At 39.9% G+C, this 24,890-nt stretch overlaps 1 protein-coding gene across 3 annotated transcripts; it reads left to right on the top strand.

Annotated features, from left to right (window-relative positions):
• Positions 1-306: 306 nt before the first annotated feature.
• Positions 307-23,686, top strand: plcg2 (phospholipase C, gamma 2). 3 transcript variants are annotated; one of them, XM_069163205.1, is made up of 33 exons: positions 307-332; positions 6,818-7,009; positions 8,241-8,390; positions 8,728-8,821; positions 8,945-8,992; positions 9,275-9,359; positions 9,493-9,573; positions 9,657-9,700; positions 9,816-9,888; positions 10,338-10,439; positions 10,662-10,780; positions 11,196-11,281; positions 11,378-11,495; positions 11,634-11,802; positions 11,985-12,080; positions 12,499-12,585; positions 12,940-13,109; positions 13,250-13,450; positions 13,883-14,005; positions 14,470-14,650; positions 15,782-15,850; positions 15,952-16,061; positions 16,579-16,675; positions 16,768-16,843; positions 17,752-17,924; positions 18,466-18,568; positions 19,115-19,318; positions 19,571-19,707; positions 19,882-19,990; positions 20,671-20,832; positions 21,596-21,684; positions 21,780-21,943; positions 22,851-23,686. In XM_069163205.1, the coding sequence occupies exons 1-33, from the start codon at positions 320-322 to the stop codon at positions 22,891-22,893; spliced, it is 3,768 nt and encodes a 1,255-aa protein (XP_069019306.1). In that variant the 5' UTR covers positions 307-319; the 3' UTR covers positions 22,894-23,686. The 3 variants fall into 3 exon arrangements, with proteins under 3 accessions (XP_069019306.1, XP_069019307.1, XP_069019308.1); XM_069163206.1 differs by lacking the exon at positions 307-332 and adding an exon at positions 783-906; XM_069163207.1 differs by lacking the exon at positions 307-332 and adding an exon at positions 1,090-1,176.
• Positions 23,687-24,890: the final 1,204 nt, after the last annotated feature.

Here is a 24,890-nt window from a genome sequence, read left to right as displayed (position 1 = left end):
TTTTTTGTCTCTCCATAGTCTGCTTTTTTTTTTCCTGCGTACGTGCTGCCATTCATTTCCATTGTTCTGGTAAACTCTGTTGATTTACTTTGAATTTATCTTATTTGTTTTGAGGTCTTTATATCATTCCTATTTCATGTTTCAAGCCTAATGAATACTTGTTAAAAAATATTGTCACTTCATCTAAATCAGCACTCGAGTTATGCACATTTTTGTGAGCGCTGGTGAGGTGCGTCTGTAATTTCTCCGTGGACACGATCTGAAGGCGAACATCAAATGTTGTGTCAAACTCTGGAAATTGGCAACAGAGACCCTTAAAATGCTTCATGAAGGTAAAACGGATCCTTAAAAGTCGAAATATGACAAACTAAGGGTATTGTCTTTCATGTCGTCTTCATAATCTCGATTATTTCAATTCTTAGTTGTTTTGGACCTTCTGGGCTGTTTTAATGGCCAGTTATGAGTCCGTTAACCCTATGTTGACAACCACCAAAAAAAAAGAGTCGATGGTCTAAACTGGTGCATTTTTACACGAGCTGTTTTTCCACACTTTAAAATAAATAACCTTGTTGTAAAACTTTAATTTGGAAACCTCGTCATCATCAGTGTTCACCCTGCAGGTCAGAGTGGCAGCTCTCGCCCTCCTCTTAGTTTGCATAGATAACGTCCTCGCTTCCTGACTTTTCTTTTTTTTTTTTTACTTTTTAGATAACTTGCAGTCTATGCCTATAATGCAAGTTAACTTTTACTTCCTTGTACACACACGCGGATAGAGGAACTGACCGTTTTGCGGCTGCCCGTTTTGTCAACACTCTACATCCTCCCCTGCTTCATTTCATAACTTACAAATCATGATTAGATAGAAAAGAAGTTGCGGATTTGAGAAGAATCGGTTTCCCTCGTAAGGTAAGCTACATATTTTACTGTCTGAAAATCGTTTTTGTCGTAGGCGGTGTGTTAAAGTGTCTGCGGGAGTGAAGCGGAGGGGAAATCCGCTCTGCAGCGTCTCTGCTGGGCTGCAGAAGACGAGTCCGACCGGGCGACTTGATGGAGGCACCTTCACCGGCTCTCGTTACTGTTAGTTAGTAATGATAACGGGATGATGATAACAGATATGAATATTGGAGTCTGAAGTAACCATTTGAAAGCATACTTCAACTTAGTTTTTCTCTTCTGGTAAGTACTTTTAAACTGAAATGCATTTCGTTTAAAGCCACCTGTTGGGTCAATGTGAAGCCAATTTACTCGTATATCACACGCATATATATATATGTATATATCAATAATTCAATCTTCACAGTTGTATCTCGAGCTGATTTTAATAGAAGGGGTCCTTACATGGTGCCTCCCTCAACTAAGACCCTCAAAGTGAAAGCAGTAGCATTATTTGTCGACCTAATATTTTCTGTAACTGGTAATTTTCAATATTTTGTGTTTTAGAAAATGTTCCATCGTTTTGTTGTCCCTGTGCATCTTCTGTGGTCATATTAATCTCTTATGGTAGTTTGTTGGCATTTTGTGTTGCTTTGTGGTCATGTTTGTGCTTGTTTTTGGTTGTTTTGTAGCTTTAAAGTTGTTTCTTGCCTCAGTGATTTTGCCTTATTTGTAGCTACTTTTTGGCCAGTTTGCGTGTTTTTCTGGACGTTTTGTGACTTTTGGGTTGTTTTGCAGGTTTACGTGGTCATGTTTCTTTTAACAGCATTTGGTTGTTTTGCATGTGTTGGTAGTCGTTTTGCACGTCTTTGTTCATTTTCTTTCTCTTTTGAGTCGTCTTGAATCTCTTTTTGTTTGTTTTGTGTCTCTTTTTGGTCATTTTGCATCTCCTGTTGATCTCTGGTATTTCACTTTATCCACATTGTGCTATCAGACACTGTTTTACAAACTGGTTTCATCTGTTTTCACGAACCTACATCTAAACCCAACCTTCACCGTAACTCCAGTCAGTCATTATCTGAGATTCTGAACCTGATCCCATCCGTCCCCTAAATCTAACAAACCATCTCTGCTACAAATTACAATAATCTAACCTAAACCGTGGAGGGGGTTACCACAGGAAAGATAATTTTAACTATTCAAAAAGGGAACACACTTCGACACAACCACCACAAATATGGAGAGCCTTCTTCTGGTAATCGGAGTAATTTGGTGTTAAAAAATAAACTCAAGGACCAGATACAGTAAGTGGAGGCAGAGCCACTCATCCCATTGTCTGAATTTGACCGTAGTGAGTGGAGCCAATCGAGCAAAACTATTTTGTAGGGATTAGCGTGTCTACCTTGCCTTACTTTTTTCACACCCGAATTTGTAGCTGGCATCGTGTAGGGTGTCATCTTTGATTTATTTGTTGTAATATTGTGATATAGAATTAACTTTGACTTTCCCTGGTTTTAAAGACTTTTCACCCTGCAGTACTCAGCGGATACTTAAATTGGACAAACCAAAGACACCTAAAAAGATGTTATAAATTCATTTGATATCGTGGCATTACGGCACCACACACGACTCACTTGTATACTGACTTATTTTTATATGCAAGACATCGTGTGTTGGATTTTTGTGCAATTAGTATAGTTTTGATCTGATGATTGTGTCAGTTATCAAACGACGCAACATAACAAAAATCCTCATGAAATTTGGTCTTACTTTTTTTTAACTAGACAGTTATAGGTGCCTAAATAAATATATTTTCCTTTGGCGTGAAATAAAACTACGTCATGGGTCTTTTGACTTTTGACGACTCAGTTACCTTTTAAAGTTAATTAATAACAATCTGGTTTCCTGGTGATTGATGTTGGAGTTTTAGTTGTGTATATAATGTTAGTTTTTCCATCCGTGGTCTGGTGGATGCTTCAATACTTCAGCGCACTTGGCTGCGGGAGATCGGCGTTCGCCTCTCATTTCCAACCACAAGTCGGGACAGTTTTTGGTCAGTGTGTAACATTGCCATGACAATGAGGGTTGCATAACTCTCAGGAAATAGTAACTTTAACGTATAACAAATTTCGAGTGAACCAGGGACAATAATTCATTGAACACTCCTGTGGGTCGTAGTTGAAGGTGGGAACAAGCGTCCTATTGGTTGGAGGATATTTGTCGGTAGATCGTTGATATCCGAGAAGGAAATTTGTTCATCGAAATAAGGCTGCCATTGTGTTATTAGGGACCGTCCCCTTGTGTGTGTGTGTGTGGGGGGCAAATAGAGGAAAACTTGTGTAACGATTGTTAATCATTAAGTTGACCTGAGAACACTGAAGAATAGTTTTTTGTTTCATGTTTCAGCTTTATTGATTTTACAGGAAAACAGAGCAAAGATATTCACGCAATGAACATGGGCAGTTTCAATAGTGTTGATATTAAGTCATTATTTTTTTTGTAAATTTTTATAATAAGCATGAGCTAATCTCTTCTTTTTTAATGATATCTACATATGAAAAACAGGATCCTATTCTCAAATAAAAACATTTATTGCACATTTTTTTTCTCTTTCTGTGTATAAACATACCAGAAAAACCACCTGCAGTCCCTTCTTTAAGTCATAATTCATAACATAGTTTGGTTAAAATTTTGACTCCTCAGGATTGTTCCTGTGGTGTTGTATTGTTTTGATATCTCCCTGATCATTTGCAAGTTAAATGTTCAGTAGGGTACTGTATTCTACCCTCCACTCAAACTCCAGCGATACGTGAACGTACTATTTAAAATAACATGATTTCAGTCTGTTGTCCACTTGCTGTCACACAGTCATACTTTTTTATTACACTCTTTGTCATATTGTCAAGTTTAAAGATGCTTGAACATCAGTATGAACTAAGTTAAAATGAGCAGAGACAATGATTAAAGGAACTCAGTCTGGGATACAGCGTTCTTTAATTTTATGTTTTCCAACTTGGTTCAAAACTGCCCCATCTTCATCAGCACCAATAAGCAGTCTGCTAAGATATCTTCAAAATCAAGAATAAACTCAGTACAGAAAGTGTAAAATAAATGATCGACAGAGAATAACTGCACTGAAACAAAGAGAGGAACTGATTATAGTAAAATGAACTAGGGCAGAAATCAAACATGGTCTCAGTAGGATATGTATCAGAGCCCTAACATTTGCATGTGATATTTATACTGCTCTTGTTTGGAAGGAAAAGGGGGCTAAAATCTTTATTTTTAAAGGGAAACTCTCCCAATTTTAAACAAAGTCCAGTTGGCTTTTCAAGCGAAGTACTAATGAAGTACTGTGAAAACACCCTTTTTTTTATTTTTTTATAATTGTGTGGCCTTGAAGCGAACTTTCTTACCATCCATGTATCTAGTTCCTCACGCTTACCACAAGCCTGGCCATGTAGCAACAGGCCAAGTGCTAGTTTGTCACTTGTTCCACTAATGTAGATCTTTATTTATTCTCTTTGGTCATGCCAGCCCATGCTTGCAGCAAATCCTGTACTTACATTTCACTTTGTCTTGAGTTGACTTTTATGAGAGTCAACTCTGAAAAAGAGGACTGAGCTATAGAAGGCAAATCAAAAGTAGAGATGCTGCTAGATTTTGAGGTTGAGACGTCCATCCACTCATCGGAGCACTTGTGGGTGAGGTGAGACTAAGTGATTCATTCTAGAAAAGGAGGGGAAAAGAATTATCAAAATGGCCACAGGGACAGTTATTGTTTATGTCAGAACTACAAATATTAGAAGTGCACTGTATTCTAGATGTCATGTCATAAATTAAAATTGTTGGTCACGTATAGGAGAAAAAAAAAAATCATTTTGACTGAACTGTTGGTGAGTAACTCTGACAAGCGATGATGGCAAGATTGTTTTTTTTTTACTAACAGGAAGTTAGTAAATACATTACTCATTACATTATAAAGTGTCTCTGTCACTGGAAATGTGTTTATCTCTGGCATGGTCGCTTTAAACCAAAAGTCAGCCCGCATTGTTAGCGCAGCAGAGCGGTGCAGGTGAGATGAGAGACCTGTCGTCTGCTCTACATTCATGCTCTGTGTGTTTTGTGTTCACAGTCCCTGTTCCTCAAATTATGTAAATGGAGCGTAGAATTCTGAAGAATATATTTGTTATTTAGAAAAGGAAGTAAACATTCAAACCCATTCATTATTTCTGCATTACATTACATTTAATTTAATTTATCTGACGCTTTTATCCAAAGCGACTTACAATAAGTGCATTTCAACCATGAGGGTACAAAACCCAGAACAACAGGAATCAAGAAAATACAATTTCTTCAAGAAAGCCAAACTACAAAGTGCCATCAGTAAGTGCCATTTTAAGTGCTACTAAAGTTCTACTATTCAAGGTAAAGTCTGAAGAGGTGTGTTTTTAGTTTGCGGCGGAAGATGTACACAGTTTCCGCTGTCCTGATGTCGGTGGGGTGCTCATTCCACCATTTAGGAGCCAGGACAGCAAACAGTCGTGATTTTGTTGAGAGTTTAGCTCAGTGAGGAGCAACAAGCCGATTGGTGGAAGCAGAGCGGAGGGAGCGGGCTGGGATGTAAAGTTGGACCATGTCCTGGATGTAGACTGGACATGATCTGTTCACAGCATGGTACGCAAGTACCAATGTTTGGAAACGGATGTGGGCAGCTATCAGTAACCAGTGAAGGGAGGAGGAGGAGGAAGAGGAGGAGGAGGAGGAGGAGCAGGAGGAGTAGTGGGAGTGAATTTCGGAGGTTAAAGACCAGTCGAGCTGCTGCATTCTGGATGAGCTGCAGAGGTCAGATGGCACTAACAGGTAGACCTGCCAGGAGGGAGTTACAGTAGTTCAGACGTGAGATGACCAGAGCCTGGACCAGAGCCTGGACCAGAGCCTGGACCAGAACCTGGACCAGAACCTGGACCAGAACCTGGATCAGAACCTGGACCAGAACCTGGACCAGAACCTGTGCTGCCTTCTGAGTGAGAAGAGAACGTATTCTCCTGATGTTGTGCAGCATGTATCTACAGGAACGTGTTGTGGCAGTGATGTTAGGTTAGGTTAGGTAGTTACTTTATTAATCCCTGAGGGGAAATTTTTTAATTTATGTTTGCAGTAAGGTTCTGCAGGTTGGTCAACCTGAGTAAATGAACTGAAATGTGACTTCTGTAGTTTCTTTTCATAGTTTTACTGGCACTTTTATCAAAAGAGTACTTGTATATCGTGGAAACAATATCTGCACCATGATATTAGAAAACAGGGAGATCTAAATTAATGTTTAAAGATGAAAATTAATACTAAAATGAATACGATAAAATAATCCTACTGCTATCCAACAGAAATTTGCCAGCACATTCTACCGTAAAGTGAAAAATGAGACAGATGTTTACATCTTCAGTCTGCAATAAAAAAAAAAAACTGAAGGGCATAACACTGAAGGCCCATTTGATTTAACAATAATGATGAAACACAGATGCAATATGACGCTTCCCTTTCGGCATTGTGTGACGTAGCTCAAACAAGGACAGAAAAGATTTAATGACGGTTTAAAGTTCACTCTGATTTACATAGCAGAAGGAGGAAGCACGTTGGTCTTGTGGGAAATGAATATGCATCAGCTGGATCCATAAAGGTGTCACAGGAGGATGTTTTTACTCTTCGGCTGCTTGCTGTAAGGTGTTCGTGATGAATGGAAGGTCGGTGCTTGTTGTATGCAGCCCCTTTGGTGTTTGAGGTTGAACACCATATAGACACAGTGTGTCCTCTGTGGTGAGATCATAAACCCTGGGTTTATAACCCAGATGGGTTATAAATTAAGTCAATTTCACTTTTATAAGCACTTCATAATCGAAGCCTTTTGTGAATGAACGTCTCTGACTCTCTCCCGTTCCGGTCTCAGCTGCAGAGATGGCTCGTTTGGGGCAGCAGGGCGAGATGACGGAGTACTTGAAGATCCGGATCAAACGGGATATGGAGTTGGGCGTCGTCATGACGGTGTTTCGGCAGAAGCTGGAGCGGCTCACTGTGCAGCTCATCATGGAGACCCGGCAGGTTGCGTGGACACGCACCGCAGACAAGACCGATGGCGCCTGTGAGTATGCTCAGCCTATATGAGTATATTGCACAATGTTATTCATAAATACTAGTTTTTTTCCACCTTTGTTTTGTGCCATTCATCTCGTCAAATGCAGGTAAAAAATGGCCCAGAAATATTTTAAAAAGAAAATATATCCAATTAGCGTCCCGATAGTTACAAATGATGAAGGAATCTCATATAGTTCATTTTCCACTGACTGTTGCTTAACTAGTTCGGTTCTGGTTCCTGTACCTGATTTAGATTTTTTTTTTTGTAGTTAATTACACCAAAAACATGTATTTCAGAATTAAAAAGTTGGTTCTTGTTGGGGACCATAAAACACCGGGTCAGCCTGAGGTCAGAACCAGGATGCTGCCATCATTGGGTGTGTCTTATTTAAAAGGGAAAAACAATGAAAGAGGTTTGCAAGTAAAATAGATATATATCTATATCTAGCTTATGTCACTGCTGGATTGAAGTAAATATTTTCAATAAGATGCTAAAAGCTTGCACCCTGGTTGTTTCAGAACAGAACTGGTTCTAAAAGCAGGAACCTTCTGGTGAAAAAGAAGCAATATAGTTCCCTGCGCTGCCTCGACGCTGCTGCATTAGTGCACAAGTTATTGCACATTTCCAGCTTGGGAAGCCAGAAGATTTAAAAACTAGCCAGCGTAGCATCACATAAGCGATGAAGATGCTTAGATTCTCTAAACAATAGATCAAAAAAAATGTATTGAATCCGTCACTGAGACAAATCAAGAGGGTGAAAAGACAGTTTGAAGGATGCAAATTCATGTAGCCGTTTTGGAAAATCCACCTAAACCCTGCGTCATTGTTCTTTTGCATTTTGTCTCAAAGAAAACAGGAACCACAGTGAAATTATGATCATCACGACATTGTCAGCTGTCTGATTATGTAATGGCCATGACTTACCAGCATCAGTGTGTCAAAGCACTTAACCGTGTCCAGAGAACATTAGTGACAGTCAGGAAAGGACTCACCAGGCACAGGGGCGAGGAGGCCCCCAGGTCCAGAGACCCCGTTTGAAGACAAAATTAATGTAAAGGCACACAGAGAGGCAACAACAGCACCAGCGCTAAACACCAAACATCTGCTAAGAGACACAAAACAGCCACAAAGAGATGCCAAACGACACAAATAGACGTAAAACTACAATAAAAAAAAAAGACTTAAAACAATCAAACAGACACCACTAACATTAGTTAATCTGTGCGCTTGGTTTCAGTGGACCTGTTTGAGATCAGGGAGATTCGTCCAGGGAGGAACTCCAAGGACTTCGAGCGCTTTAAAGACGGGAAGGACAAACACGACGAGAACACCTGCTTCACCATCTTCTACGGCTCTCAGTTCGTTCTCAGCACCCTCAGTCTGGGAGGTGACGTTTTCCAGTTCGTTTTCATCAAAAGTGGATTTCTGACGGACGTCACGTAGTCTCAGTTGCTATTTGAATGAATCCGCCCAATTTATTTGCATCTTTTTTGTGAGCTTATTATCAAGTTATCTGTTGGATGTTTATCTATTACATGCACCTGCTGCTGAGGGAAATACACATTCTTCCTATTGTGAACGATAATTAAATTGCCATCTAATTTATTTTAGGGATAAACGACAGGTCTGATGTTCATGGTGTTATACAAGCAGATCCATTGATGTTTCCTCACGGTGAAAAATGTCAGTTTAGTACAATAACACTGTGCTTCTTTGTTTTTCAGCTGATTCTGTGGAGGAGGCGCAGAATTGGCTGATTGGACTCGAGCTGCTGAGGGAAGAAACTCTGGCAGCACCGACCCCAGTTCTTATAGAGAGGTGAACACACACACACACACACACACACACACACACACACACACACACACACACACACATTCACACAGTTGTGAGTGACTGTGACTGATCCAATCAGCGATCTCTGTGTTATTGTCCCTCCAGTTGGCTGAGGAAGCAGATGTATTCTGTCAATCAGACAAAGACAAACAGGTACTGTATGAATAAATATCTGAATAAATATATTTTTTTACCATGTAAATTAGGCTTGGGAGTCATATCATAATACATAAGAAAATGTGCAGGAAGTTGTTGCGTCACGCGGCTGCTTTTACAGAAAAGTCACCCTTTTTTTTTTGCCAAAATGGTGAAAACTCTCAGTGATCTTGTTTTCTAAATATTTTATATCCAAAAAATACATTTTGTTTATGTTATAGTAAATAACTGGAGTAGGTTTCCAGCCTGATGCAAGCTATCTCTTTGTGTCTTTCCCAGCATCTCATTGAAGGAATTGAAGGCTCTGCTTTCTTTGGTGAACTACAAGACGCCCAGCACTCGAACGCTCAAAGACAAATTCATGGTACTCTTCTTCTTTTCTCATCCAGGGTTCCTTCTAGAAACATGACTCCATGACTCCTCTACAGTTAAAATTGCTAAAAGATTGACTCAACCTGTGTTGATTATAAAGCTTTTATGTTCATCTGATTTCACAGGAAGTGGGGGCAAAGAAAGAGCGCCTGGATTTTGAGCAGTTTCATAAATTTTATAACCTCATCATGTTTGAACAGAATGAGGTTGGTCTGTATTAATCGCAGTGTTCTGTTTATATTTTAATTTTGCATATGTTTTTATATTGATACTATTTTTTCAACCTCAGGTGCTCGACGAGTTCAAAAAGGAGTCGTGTGCTTTTATTCTGGGGTGAGGTCCTTTTGTTTCGCAACCTCACCGGACCTTGATAAACCCTCAGAGATGAGCTGTGAAGATATTTTGTCAACATCGTTTGACTTTTTGTTCGCTCTCTTCCACCAAACAGTAACACAGATAAACCGGAGGCCTCATCTGTTCTGCTGCATGATTTCCAACGATTTCTCATCCACGAGCAAAAGGTGAAAAATTCCTCAGAGAATAATTTGTGCATCAGACATTTTGTAGTATTTACATTTTCATTTCGGAGAACAATGACGTTTTAAAGCATTTGTACAAAAAAAAAAAAAGAAACAAGCAGTAATAATTAGTTTTACAAATTTAAGAAATCAATTCATAAAAAAAATAAACAAAGCCGATTTTTTTTCTTTCATTACAAAGTAACTCATGTTAATGGGCAATAAAAAGAGGAGTTAAACAATTTTACGAATAAAATAATAATACATCAGTAAACACTTATAATTCAAATGAGATTTACATTAAAAAAAAAAAAGGACATCATATAAAAATACACTAATGAAAAGAACCTTCTCCATTCCTTGTGTTTGTTCTCAGAGAAGAAAAGTCTGGAAACACCAAATGAATTAAGTCAACTGACTTTTTATGATCACTTTTCTCTTTCGTGCCTCAGGAGTCGTGGGCCACCGATCTGAACCAGGTCAGAGAACTGATGACCATCTTTATTGATGACACCTTCAGAAAAACCAACGACCCCGAGTTCACCGTCAGCGAGGTATTCTCCATTATTGTTGCGGTTTTACATCGAGTCTGTCCTTTCGAAATTTTCATTTCATTCATATTGAACTGTTTAGAAATGGTCTTCCTACCTAAGTTTGGCAGGAAATGGCAGGCTGAATAGTTATTTATAGTTATACAGTTATCTAAATAAAAATCATGACCTTGTGAACAGGAGTTTTAACTTACTGTTAAATCTGAAACTTTCCTCCTCTTCCAGTTCCTCGGCTTCCTGTTTTCTAAAGAGAATTCTGTTTGGGACGAGAAGTTCTCAGAGATCAGCAACCTGGACATGAACAACCCTTTGTCTCATTACTGGATCAGCTCCTCACACAACACGTCAGTCTGACTGAACACACACAAAAAAAAAACAATCAGGGAAAATCTAATGTAAAGATATTGTAATTTGTTGCACGATGGGAGGATTTGAATTTTGGAGTTTGGTCCAGTCCAGGGTTAGAAGTCAGGCTATTTTCTGCTTCGATGATTTTAACCTTTTATTTCTTAAATCTGTCACATGTCCGCCAACTTTATAGAAACAAAATATTTCTACTACAGAATAGATTAGAAAGGTGGATCCTGAAAAACATCCGTCAGTTAATTATTAACATGAATGAATCCATTAGTTACATGCTGTAAACCCTTTCATTAGACAAATATCCTGCACATAAACAAATCAAAGCAAATGTACAACACATGACCAAAGTGTTAACTTTGTAAATAATCCAGCACGTCTCCTGTTGTTCTTCAACAGCTACCTGACAGGTGATCAGCTCCGCAGTGAGTCGTCCACAGAGGCTTACGTCCGATGTCTACGCCTGGGCTGCCGCTGTGTTGAATGTCAGTATAAAGCTGATGCATTGTGTGGATCTCGTAGTTTTCTCGTTAACGCTCGTATTAAGTATGTGTGTTTTGTCTGCTGCTGAATATAAACAGTGGACTGCTGGGATGGCACCGGGGAACCAATCATCTACCACGGCTGGACCAGGACAACCAAGATCAAGTTTGAAGACGTGGTCAAAGCCATCAACGAGCACGCTTTTGTCACCTCAGAGTAAGACTCAGTACAAAACTCTGTCTGTGTCACATTAAATATTTTCCTAAGTACTACTACATACTTCTTGTTTTTCTGCAGTTATACAGTTAATATAGAGTCAATACACGTCCTGGTAACCTGGCTTCTCCGTCTCAGGTTCCCGGTGATCCTGTCCATTGAGGAGCATTGTCCTTTAGAGCAGCAGCGTCAGATGGCTCGTATCTTCAAAGAAGTGTTCGGAGACAAACTGCTGAGTGAGCCCGTGGAGCAGATGGCCGAGCAGCTTCCTTCCCCCACACAGCTGAAAGGAAAGATCATACTGAAGGTACTGTGTGTGTGTGTGTGTGTGTGTGTGTGTGTGTGTGTGTGTGTGTGTGTGTGTGTGTGTGTGTGTGTGTGTGTGTGTGTGTGTGAGAACATACTGATGCATGTGTGACAGGAAGCGGTTTATCGGTGAGAAACGGTGGCTCCTGATGACCGTGTCCTCCCCTTGTCGTCCTCGAGCAGCACAAGAAGCTCAGCGTGGAGGGAGGAGGGACCAGCAAAGACTTCAAGAAGGGCCAGAAACAGGGGGACCTGGAGATCTGGGACCCTGTGGACCAGGTACCGTCAGAGCCGTCCTACAAAGTCAGAAACTGTGCAGGTGGAAAAAAAAGCTTTCAAGTTTAAAGGTGCTAATTCCAAACTGAACAACAGGTATATTAGTTTTAAAACCTTCATTTAATGCTCTTCAATATTAATGAGCTTGTTTCGTAAATGTTTTTTTTTTTTTATTAGAGACATGTCAATTTATGATTTGAAATGTAGTTTAATTCAATAAAATCACTTACATTTCACTGTCGTCAGAAAGTACAGTTACTGCTACTCTGCTGAGCTAGCAAGCAGCAGTTTATCTAGATTAGATAACTAGATTCAGCTGCTGTGCTGTGCATTCTGCAATCCATTTAATGATATCAGCCAAAAATGAGCTTTATTTCTCCATGTGAAGGTAAAGAGGTAAATTTTCATTTCCCTTTATCAGCGGTGGAACAAGCACTACTGTGTGATCTCTGACGACAAGTTGTACTACGCAGAGGAGTACGAGGACGAGGAGGAAGATCCGAAGAAGGTAAGAGAAAGGAGTGGGAAGCTTACCGGCAAATTAAAAAAAAAAAATTAAAAAAAAAAATTGCCAACATTTATATAAGATTATTAAAACATAACAGGTGGTGGGGAAGTATTCAGATTCTTCAGTTAAAGTCGAAGTACTCTACACTGAAAATACGGCTTAAATAAAAGCACGGAAGTATTATCATGAAAATGTACTTGAAAATGACTTAAACGATTATCAAAACACTTTATAGTAATAAAATAAATATTTACAGAGGTAATGTGATTATAAACACTCACATTACTGCTGTACATTAAAAGTAACAGAATCTATGTCGCCCTAAAACCAACCTGTATGTGTTTTGTTTCTCAGCACCAGGACCTGCACTGTTCAGAGCCGTGGTTTCACGGTCGCATGAAGGAGGGCCGGGTCATGGCCGAGCAACTCATCCACGATTACTGCGCAGAGACTGAAGGAAGAGACGGCACCTTCTTGGTCCGAGAGAGCGACACCTTTGTCACAGACTCTACTCTTTCCTTCTGGTACGTCACCAAAATATATATATATATATATATATTTTTTTTTTTATGTCTGATGCATGGCTGCGTCTTCCTAAAGATGCAGCCTTATAACGTTTGACTGAAACTGTATATTTTCCATCTCCTGATGTTGTGTCCTGCAGGCGCAATGGGAGGGTCCAGCACTGTCGTATTCGCTCCGCCTCGGAAGGCGGGCACGCTTACTTCTTCCTGACGCCGAATTTGCACTTTCCCAGCGTGTACTCTCTGATCCAGCACTACAGAGAAATCCCGCTGCGCTGCCAGGACTTCGAGCTGCGACTCACCGATGCCGTGTCGAAACCCGACCCTCATGTGCACGAAGGGTTTGTTCCACAACACAACAAATAACAGCCTGATACATCACAGGGCCCTGAAACCACCGTGCGGTATCAGATAATGAAGCATACGTCAGCATCTGCTGTTCACGGTGTTTCATGAGCACCAAACTATTGTCACAGCCTGTATATAAACACAAAAATTACTGAAAGTAAAGGTTTGGTGAAAGTTACCGTATTGACATTCAATCTTTAATCTGTCCTTCATTCACTTTCTATCAACCACAGATGCAATGCTTCTGGTTTTTGGGTTTTTTTTTCACACCTTCCTTCTCATACGCCCACAGACATATAATATCTGTCTCTCTCTTTCTCTTCTCAGTCTATTAAAACACTTGCGCTTTTACCAAAGCAGCGTTCACCTAACCAACTTGACACAAATATAGCTGATGTCACCGTCCTTGTGTTTGTGCTGTGTAGGTGGTTCTACAGTAATCTGAGCAGAGGTCAGGCCGAGGATTACCTGCTGAGGATCCCCAGAGATGGAGCCTTCCTCATCCGGCAGAGAGAAGGAAAACTGGACTCCTTCGCCATCACATTCAGGTACTGAGATGTTGTACAAGCAACAGAAGTAGTTAAAGACAGTCAGAGTATTTTTTTTTTTTTTTTTAGTCAACCCGGCTGGCGGGACCTTTGCTGCTCGTCCCTCCTCTTCTGTCTTTTCTCACGTTTCTTATTTATCTCCACTGTCACTATCAAATGAAGGTGTGAAATGCCCTAAAATATTTTTCTATATAAGGATTGCTGTCACTTTCTTTGTAGTTTTAAGATACAAACTTTGAAACCGTGGCAAATTAAATGACAAATAACCAGTTTTAAGCATCTTTGCTTATTTGAGGCTATGCGGGCTTAAATCTGAACTTTTTCACTAGTTTAAAAAAATTTTAAGACTTCATGCTAGTTTCAAGAAAATATATCAGACATTTATTTTGCCCCATTTCCAGTGAATCTTATTTTCCTTTGACCGATTTCTGTGTTTGATGTTAATTACCCTCTCTTTCCTTCAGAGGAGACGGTATGGTGAAACACTGCCGGATCGAGAAGGAGGGGAACATGTACCTGCTGGGCACCACTACAGAGTTCGAGAGCCTGGTGGAGCTGGTCAACTACTTCAGGAAAAAATCTTTGTATCGCAAGATCAAGTTACGTTACCCCGTCACATTGGAGCTGGTCAACCGCTTCAGCACGGTGAGTTTCTGCAGATAGTCTGCCAGTGTTAAAGACTGGCACAATCGTAAATCAGGAAAGTAGTAAATATTCACATTTGAAGACCTGGAAGATTTCTTTTAAAATATTTCATCAAGCCGTGTTGGCTCTACAGCACTGGGTAGTTCCTGGCTGACATGGATAAATGACGGTCCATAGGGCCCCCCAACAACAAGTTTTCCCGCCTCTTCTTCCCAGAGAGATGAATGAGATATCCTATGAAACTGCAACCCGTTACTCTTATCCGAATAATTCACAATGTCCCGATCGCTTCACGACATATTGTTTATCAAATTAAACAGCAGAATTTACCCTTTCTGGTGACACTCATCGTTTCTCTGTATGACAAAGCGTTTCGAAAGCAGTTTCGAAATCACAGCTGACCTCTGTACTGTCTCCAACATAGGGCTGACGTTACATCCCACTTGGTATGAAAAGCCAATAATATCATATGTTATATGTTGTGGGTCTACACTTTATCCACATTTATCACATGCTCTTAGTGAGTCTCTGGTTTGGACTTCTGGCCACCTGGAGTCATTCATGACATTTATTTTCTGGCAGGCACTAAGCACTTTTTTTTTTTTTTTTAATTGTTAAGTCATACAATATCCTACAAACATGGTTCAGATATTGCCAGATTCTAGACAATCTCCTCTACACAAGTATGAAAATATATCTGTACTGACAGTATTTTATGGTGAGATGCATGTAAAAACATAACATTTTTAGACAAAATTTGTTTTGTTCTTGCTATAAAAACTAATATAAAAAAATGTTTAACTATCATCAAATTAAATGATGACAGATTTGGATAGCCTAGACTGTCCTGAATAAAACAAGATGCAGCATGAACGGTTAACCTCTATCATGACCAAGATATGAGCTTAAAAGTGAAGGTAGTGAAATTAACTACAAAATAGCCGACAGGGTTCATCGGATTAAATCTGGATCAGGATGGTCTGAAAAGACTGACGTTGATCTTCACGAAAGTTAAAGCATTAGCGTATAAAAGACACTTTACGCTCTAATGACATGTTCAGCTGCAAAGTTGTACATTTAAGGCCAATATCAGCTCTTGCTATCCTCCTCACAGTGGTTTGTGCTTGACAGGAGAAAAACAGCGCCTCTCTGTACGAGGTGAAGACGTACGTGGAACCCAACGAGATCGAGCCCTCGCTGGTGTGTACACAGTCCTGCCCTGTCGGCTTTCTTCCTCAGCTATCAAACAACAGTTTCCTTTTATAAAGACATTCCTGACTGCGCATGTTTTTCTCCTTTAGCCTAACAATACTGTCAGGGCCTTGTACAACTACCAGGCTAAGATGCCGGATGAGCTCAGCTTCAATAAAGGAGCTTTAATACACAACGTGACCAAGGAGAGCGATTCATGGTGAGTCCACACACGGCAACGTGTTTGCCGTAAAAGGCCCCCAGCCTCCTACGTAGAAATATGAATGAGACTACAAGAAACATAAAAAACATCTGCTTTGTTATTATTTTGTGTCTCTTTGTGGTAATTCTGTTTCTCTTTTTGGTAGTTTTGTGTTTTTTTTGTGGTTGTTTTGTGTCTTTTTGTGGTCATTAATGATCTCTTTAAGATAGTTTTGTGTCTTTTTGTGGTTGTTGTGTATTTCTGGTGGTCATTTTGTGTCTCCCATTAGGCATTATTTTGTCTCTTTGTGTCTCTATTGGCCATTTTCTGTTTTTGTGGTTGCCCTTGTGTGTCGTTGTAGATGTCTCTCTGAAGTTATTTTGCCTACCAACAAGAAATCTTTACATTTTAAAGTTATTTTAAATAAAGGCTTTGGTCCTGACCTCCTGGGCCCAGTCGGTAATCCTTCCATGAACGTGGCCAGTTGCAGACCCACATGTAGCAGAAAGAAAAGTTTATTGTCGCCTCTCTACAGGTGGAAAGGTGACTACGGCGGAAAGATACAGATGTTATTTCCTGCAAACCACGTAGAGCAACTGTCCAACAACACCCAAGCTGACACCAGAGCACAGGTAAACATTAGACTTTAGAGCCTCTGTGTACCTGAAGGTCAAATCAGTGTGTAGACTGGCTGACAATAATCTGTGTGTGATGTGTATTAAAGCAGGAAATGGAGGACAACCCACTAGGTGAACTATGTAAGGGTGTTGTGGACATCTCCAAGTGCAACATCCAAAATTGTGAGTGCAAGTTATTTTGGTGTCCAGTTCACTGTTGAGTTTTCACTATCCTCACTGCATTGATGTTACTTTTCCTCGTCATTAATAATGTCATCAATGTTTTAAACTATAATACTGCAGCAGTGTGTCATAGATAAATGATTATTTACAGTCTCCCACCTTGAACATTACTCTGCAATAGTAAGATCTTCTTCTTGTCTGCTTTTTGTTGGAGCATTGCTTCATTTCCTGAGACTGCTGTCGCAATCTGCCAGTTAGTTGTATAATTTGAAACAATCGGAAAGACTGTTATGTCTATTATGGCAGCCATGACATAATGCGGTCTTAAAAGGTAGTTCTTGTGATACCTAATCACAAATTACGGATCTGTTTTGTATATAATATTTTGCATTGTAAAGAAAAGCCACCTAAAAGTCAGGTTAACTGACTTGGAGAGTTGACCCCAAATTGTAATTTCCTGACACCACAGCGTCTGACAGTTGGAGTGAGACGGAGGCGACGTCCACACTGATGTGTTTTCATTCTAAAACAGTGTTTAAAGATGAAAAAAAATCTCTTATTTGCACAAACATTTTTGCACTGTTTCAGATCTTCTTTCATACTAACACGCCTGAAAACACACTTTACTTATTCACAGAGCCCTAATAAACCAGCGATACACCGTTTTTGCTGACCCATCAGATTCTGTGACCTCCAGTGCTGTTTAAGTTAGTTAAGTTTAGACATGAGGAGTGAGATGGTGAGAGTAAAAACATCAGAATCTAATGGGTCACCAGCACCGGTGCTCCATGTTGGGCTGATTACGCCAGTGTCCAAAATTATAAGTTTTAAAACGTGTTTGTGTGGATGTAGTTGTGCATCCCTCTTGGCTCTCCCTCACGGTGCATCTATTCACTCCTTGTTTCTAGTGAAGAACGGTAAAAACGGGAAGAGTCACGTGTTGACCCTGCAGAACATGGAGCAGGACAGTCTGCAGTTCGACCTGGCGACGGGCTCTCTGGAGGAGCTGTTTGTATGGTACCAGGTGGCCTGGGACATCACTCAGAGAGAGATGAGCAAGCAGTACAACAGGGAGCAAGAGGTCAGTATCTCATGATGTATGATCGTATGTTTAGTGGAGGAAGAGTCAGTGAGTCACAACCTAGAGGATGTGTTCATGGACGGATTACTGAACGGGCACAAGCTTTTAGTGTGCCTCGTGGGCGGTACAAAAGAACTAAAAACAGACACAAAATCAATACAAAGAGATGTCAAATTACTAAAAGAGACTCGAAATGACTTCAAAATGAGTAAAAAAAAGATAGACAGAAAACAATTACAATGAAAAATCACCACATTCAGACAAAAGCCCACTTAAAGATGCAAAGTACTGTTTGTTGTTGTTTTGTGTCTCTCGGCCCACCATCTCCTAATCTGTCCATGAAGTTGTCAGGTCTGGCAAATAAATGTCTTTCTGTCGGTTGTACAGGTTGGCTATAAGTGTAACATTACTTCAGTCTACATACATGTGACTGAAACTGACTGCATGTTGCAAAAAAACCCACAAAGGGGTGTTTAACTGGTGGTCTGTCAGCATCACAGTACAAACAGGAAGTGGCTATATTGTTTTTGTCCAAACTCAGATGAGACAGCAGGAGGAAGTGGAGAAGAAGGCAGAGGTTGCCATGGAGATGTCAGACCTGGTGGTCTACTGTCAACCACGCAGCAGGGAGAAGGACCGCTTTGGTAAGAGCGTGCAGATGCACACACACTCCACACAAAGTGAAACACCAACAGTCTGTACTCTGAAGTTTAAGAGCACAACTCTAGAATTAGACAGTTCTTCACTGCGTCTCAGGTGTGTAAGTAGTTTTATAATATACATTTTAGCATTCACGAATTTATATATTATTTGTTATATATTGTTATAGTGGCTTATTATTACATTGTTGTATGTATTTATCAATTAGCACAGTTGATGAAATACTCACACAACCTCAAAGGAAAAAAAAATGTGTTTTTTTTTTTAAAAAGATTTTTTTAAATGAAACAAAACGAATGAATTTACACAGCACCTCTAAATGACAATTTAGCCACATGACTGGAACATGAAGGAAGATGATGGTGTTCAGACCACCTGGTTGGATGAATTAGTTTGGGGAACATTATGAAAGTACTCGATGAAAAACCGATGCACTCATTGCCTCTATCACAGATCGTGTAGGTGCACGTCCTTCCCGCAGGGGACAAAACTGAGACGCTTTGAGTTGAGGCCTTCTCTTGTCTCTGCAGAGAGTTACAGCTACAAAGAGATCCGCTCCTTCGTGGAAAACAAGTTACCAGGAAAGAGCCGCACCCAGGAATTCCTGCAGTACAATCAAAAAGCGCTGAGTCGTGTCTACCCCAAAGGTCAACGCGTGGAGTCCTCCAACTACGACCCTTACCCTCTGTGGGCCGTCGGCTGTCACATGGTGGCTCTTAACTTCCAAACTGCAGGTACGCATGTTCATCAGTGTTCAGGGCTCCATACAGGACTTTTGTTCTGTTTATTGGCCACACAGACTTTATAACAATACATTTATTCCAAGAAATTGCTGCTGATTCACTCGCTGGTATTTCATTTGTATTGGTCCACCCACCGTCCGTTTGACTGACATTCTCTTCATTTCAATACTTGCTGCCTAAAGATGAAATTAAACTGTGCGTATGTTGAGCGGTGCGTCCCATGATGTGTATGTGTCCGCTCAGATAAATACACCCAGCTGAACAGCGCCCTCTTTAGTCTGAACGGGCGGACCGGTTACGTGCTGCAGCCGGAGCTGATGCGCTACGACGGCCACGACCCTTATCAGGAGAAGAAGGTCAAGTACAACATTGTTGTCAGGGTATGTCCAAAACACACACACACACACACAACTGTGATATTATAATATAACGATTAACTTTCCCCGCTGTGGGAGTAACAAAGTCTTATCTTATCTTATCTTAATCAGCAGATTCTCATTTTGCTTGTTTGTTTGGGGAGACTTATTAAAGCTGTGTTTGTCCTGTGTTTGCAGGTGATCGCCGCCCGACACCTTCCTAAACCCGGCCGCAGCATCGCCAGTCCATTCGTGGAGATCGAGCTGTGCGGACACACAGAGGAGAAGTTCAAGACCATCGTCTATCGTACGTGGGTCGGGGTGGAGAGGGTGAAATGAGACCGAAGAGCTGTTTTTCGTACTTTCTGAAAAGTATGCAGCACTGAAAGTCGTTGGTTGGTCGAGTACTCTCGTAATTTTCCAACTTGTTACAACCGCCATCTCTAAAAATGTGCAGCTGCAAACAAGTTTATTTAGTTTTTGTTCATTGTCCAGGCCTCGTTAAGCATTTATGCAGAGGAGTACTTCCACTTCACAATGAGAAGCTCTATTTTAGGTTAGGTTAGGTAGTTACTTTATTAATCCCTGAGAGGAATTTTTTTTCGCTACAGCAGCATACAGGAAGCAACAAGATAATAATAGAACAATAGAAAGCAATAAAATAGCAGTAAAATAGCAGTAAAAATATTAAATATAAAATATAAAATGCACAGTATATACAGTACAGTATATATCTATATATATTATATACAAACAACCAAGAACACAGACGACAACAGTGTTATTGTTGTGTGATGGATTTAACGTTATCTATCCGTCTAATATTGGTCACGTTGGACCTCCGAAGGCCTTCAGGTTCAAACCCAGAACCTTCTACCAATGAATCTCTCTGGCACCCTGAAACTACGACTCGTGGGGATTTCTGGCTGAATCATGGTTTCCTGTCAAATTTCCTGCTAAATCTTTTAATATTTCTGCCGCCTTCAGGTGACAATGGTCTCAACCCGGTGTGGAAAGCGGACCCTATACAGTTCGCCATCTACGAGCCTGAACTCACCTTCCTGCGCTTCGTGGTTAATGAGGAGGACATGTTCTCAGACCCCAACTTCCTGGCTCAGGCCACGTTTCCTGTCAAAGGCATCCGCTCAGGTGGGAACGCACACATACTGCAACAGAGATGCTGTTCACACAACGCTCATGTCGTGCTTATTATCATGAGAAACCATGACAGAGCAGGACCAAGAAGTTCTGGCACTGTTTGACACACACTGTGAATGTTTTCACCCAAGAGGTACTAAGTTTGTAAGAAGGAGTTCATTTGTGGAGCACTTTTCACAGATATGAAATCACAAAGTGTTTTACACTTGTGAAGTAATGATACCAACTAACAGCACAGGGCTGAGAAGTTCAAATGACAACAAACAAACGAAGACACAGACAAAAGTTTGAAACACAGGCGGGGAAATAAGCCAATTAAAAATAATAAATAAAATGGAAAGATTTGGTGAAATAAAACATGACCTAAGAAAAACTTTTTAAAATGTCATTATAAAATGCAATAACACCAAATAAATTAAAGAATGCCATTATGACATGAAAATAATATTTTTAAATCAAAAGTGGCATTATGAAATGATGTATGGCATGAAAATGACAGTGAAATATAGTGACACTTTAATACAAAAATGTCTTTTATGAAATTGAAATGAAGTCCAATTAAACTCAATATGAAATTAACAATAATAATTAATAATAATTTGACAAAATATAATGTTTCACTTGGGAATTTAGCACATTTTATTCCGTTTTTTTAATTTAATTATTTAATTATTAAACACTTTGGGACTCCGTACAATGAAAAACTCCTTTCATTGTGTGGTCGATATGACTGGTTGATGTTATGTCTCCGCAGGTTACCGCTCCGTACCTCTAAAGAACGGCTTCAGTGAAAACTTGGAGCTGGCCTCTCTGCTGGTCTACATCGACGTACTGCAGGCCGGGGTGAGCGAGCGCACTCGGCGCACGTCGGTGTTGACGTCCGTGCGGAGATATTTCTGTGACTCTGATCTCTCCCGACTCGCCTGCTGTCGTTTCAGAGAATGGAGGAGGCGCTGTACTCGTCCTCCAGCCAGCTGAAGAAGAAACAGGCCGAGCTCGGCGAACCCTTCCTGTACGACACGCACAGCAACATCCAGCGCTCCGTCGCACCGCGCCAACACAACCAGGTCACCAGGGAGTTCAGCACCAGCGAGAAACACAGGTAAAGCTCCTGCTGCGGGGGTTAGAGCGGCGGGCCTGTGGCCATCCAGTGTGCTAAGTATTAGATGAATATATCATCATGAAATAAATAATCACGTTATACTAAAACTGCGGAAAACAATTAAATGAAACAATAATTAAAAAAAAAAAAACGAAAACCCTTATTTGGCAGAGAGCTTCTGTGCTGTCAGGTTGAAGATGTGTGTGAAGCATCCACAATTTGTTTTAGCTTCTTTGTTTATAGTATATCATATTGTTCATGTAAATACTGGTTGCGTTTTTCAGACGATAGAAAAAATGTATATCACGATTAAGACAATTTTCCGACCTGTTGACATAATGACATCATACTGTTACGCAACGAGCATGGCCGGAAGCCGCTGTATTCTTTAGGTTTTCAGCTGAGTGTGAGTTTGATTGACAGTCACGGTCTTTCTCCTCCTTTCTTTCCTCCGACGTCCTCTCGTGTTTGTTACACCGTCAAGAATATCGTTATCACAAAAATACCCAGAAATATCGTGATGTTATTTTAGGGCCATATCGCCCACCTCTAACTTACTGCCACACTTTATTTCATGTTTTTATATTTTATATGCCACTTTTTAAATTCATAAATTCCATTTTTCATTTAATAAAAGCACCTTTTGTTTGATAACATCACTCTTTTATCTAATAATGACTTTATTTAAAATGTTTACATTTTCATATTTCTTAATCTCACTTCTTCTATTTATTACTGCCACTTTTTAAAATTAATATTCATTGGTTATTGTTATCATTATCATCATTCCCTTTTTATTTATCTAATAGTGAACACTTTAAGGCTCCACAGAAAGGTGTTGGTTACGTGACATTAAATGTGTTAAGTCTTTAATTCTTATATCTGCTGTCTATTTATTTCACCGCAGAGCAAAAGAGAAGAAGATAAACAACAGCAAGTTTTACTCCTGAGGACTCGTCTGTCTGAGCGGCGGTCTGGAAATCTGATGTCACCACTGAAGGATCTGTGATGTCTACGGTTCAAGGTTTTCAAGTTGGAACATATCAGAACTTTTCATTTTTATACCAAAAATGACAACAACCTGTGACCCAAGAATACTTTTCTATTTATTTGTTATATTTTCTTAAATGTTGAGATATCAAGGGGAGAAAAAGCCTTCTGAGAAATGTAGGAAACTTCTAGCGTGTTCACCGACGTGTTTTTAATACTATAAGTCTGCATTCAGTCTGTCATCAAAGTGCATCATGTTACACGGTTTTTAATCTTTCAAGTCAGATGTATTTATACAGCACATTTAAACACAACAGAGGTCGACCAAAGTACAGTGCACATAATCAGACAGAATTAAAACAATCCCAGACACCTGAACAAAAGAGGAAAACAGCAATAAAGACAGAATTAAATACAAAAAAAATTAAAAACAAGATTGAGCCACACGAGAATGTCTTTTCACTGCCGACAGAAAGCTTGATCTGAATTCCTTTTTTGTGAGTCTTAATTCGAAATGCTGAAGACCCGAGTGCGATGATGCGAGACGCTTTATTTTTTTGTCGTGTTGTTTCACCAGTGTGACGTTATTTTCCCTCTAAGGTTTGTGTTTGATTGTGAAAATTAGAATAATGATATTATTAATTTGCTGATAACATCTTTAATATGAGAGCAGGTGATGTTTATAGCTTTCCCATAATTCCTCCGTGACTTCCTCATGAAATTAATCAATAAAATGTGCTTTGTGTAACTTTACCTTTTATCTCTAGTTCATCGTATTTTCTTGAGGGTAACGTTGGACGCTAATAGGAGTCAGTGTGCTGCGATGGTACCGTGTTATCTGCTGCACCGCATTTTTAAATAGGATACTGGGACACAAGTCGCCTGTTTGTTTTTTTTACTTCATATTTATGAAATATGTGTGCGATGGGGAAATATAGTTGTTTTAAAGGTCTATTTCTGGTGCTTTATTTATAGTCCTGACATCCTCATGAAGATATTTTTGTGGTTTTCAATGCTAAAAACCATTTCAAAACCATTTTACACCTCTCTAAAGCCTCTGAGTGGAGCTCTTCTGAGAAAAAGCTGTTTTTAGTGGGTGTTCCCAAGTCTTATTAATATTAGTGAGTATCTCCTCTGATTGGCTAACTATTTTCTGAGTGACACCTGATCTGGCCAATCACAAGCGACGGATTGTGGCTCCTTAAAAATACATGACTTTATCGGCAGAGGAGTGATGGCAGCGCTATCGGACCTGTAGTGACGTCACCCGTTGGTTTGTGAACGGCCGTCATGAAGCCTCGGGTTTGTAACTTGGCCGGCATTTGGACATCCGTGACGATATGATGTCATAACGATATGAAAGTACAAACGGCTCGCGGAGAGAGTACAGATTCTGGATTCGTGAATCGTTTTGACACTTTCACATCGTTTATCTTGCACCCACACCCCCTTTGCTGTATAAAAAGCAAATGTTTATTTTTTTATTTTATTTTAGCACTTTAATGTTTAAAATGTACGACGAAGGAGGAGGATTTATATTTTGCTTTCGAAAATACGGTCGAAATGTCAAAAAAACAAGTTAAATTGTTGAGAAAAATATCGAGAATTAAGTCGAAATGTCGAGAAAACGTTAAAATGTCGAGGAAGAAAGTTGAGAAAAAAACTAAAAGTAGGATTTTTCTTAAAATGTTTCTCTTGAGGAAAAAGTTGAAATGGCGAGAAAAGAAGTCCAGAAGTCGATGAAAAGTCAAAATGTTGAGTGAAAAGGTAAAATGTCGAGGAAAAAGTTCAACTCTTGAGAAAGAAGCTCCATTATTAGTGACACTTTCCAATTCCAGCACACTAAATTCTCCCTCACTGTCAGTTTGGACTTGTTTGTAGGATTTTGGTTTGAAGTTAAACATTGACAGCCTTCTTTCGGGTCGCGCGTGTCTGTCATTAAACCTGCCACACAAGC

The sequence above is a fragment of the Embiotoca jacksoni genome, unplaced genomic scaffold, assembly GCF_022577435.1.
Source record: "Embiotoca jacksoni isolate LCO1_2020_lvr unplaced genomic scaffold, fEmbJac1.0.p SCAF_3, whole genome shotgun sequence".
Lineage (NCBI taxonomy): Eukaryota > Metazoa > Chordata > Actinopteri > Embiotocidae > Embiotoca > Embiotoca jacksoni.
Note: the sequence above shows the minus strand (reverse complement) of the source record. Positions and strands in the feature narration are given on the sequence as shown.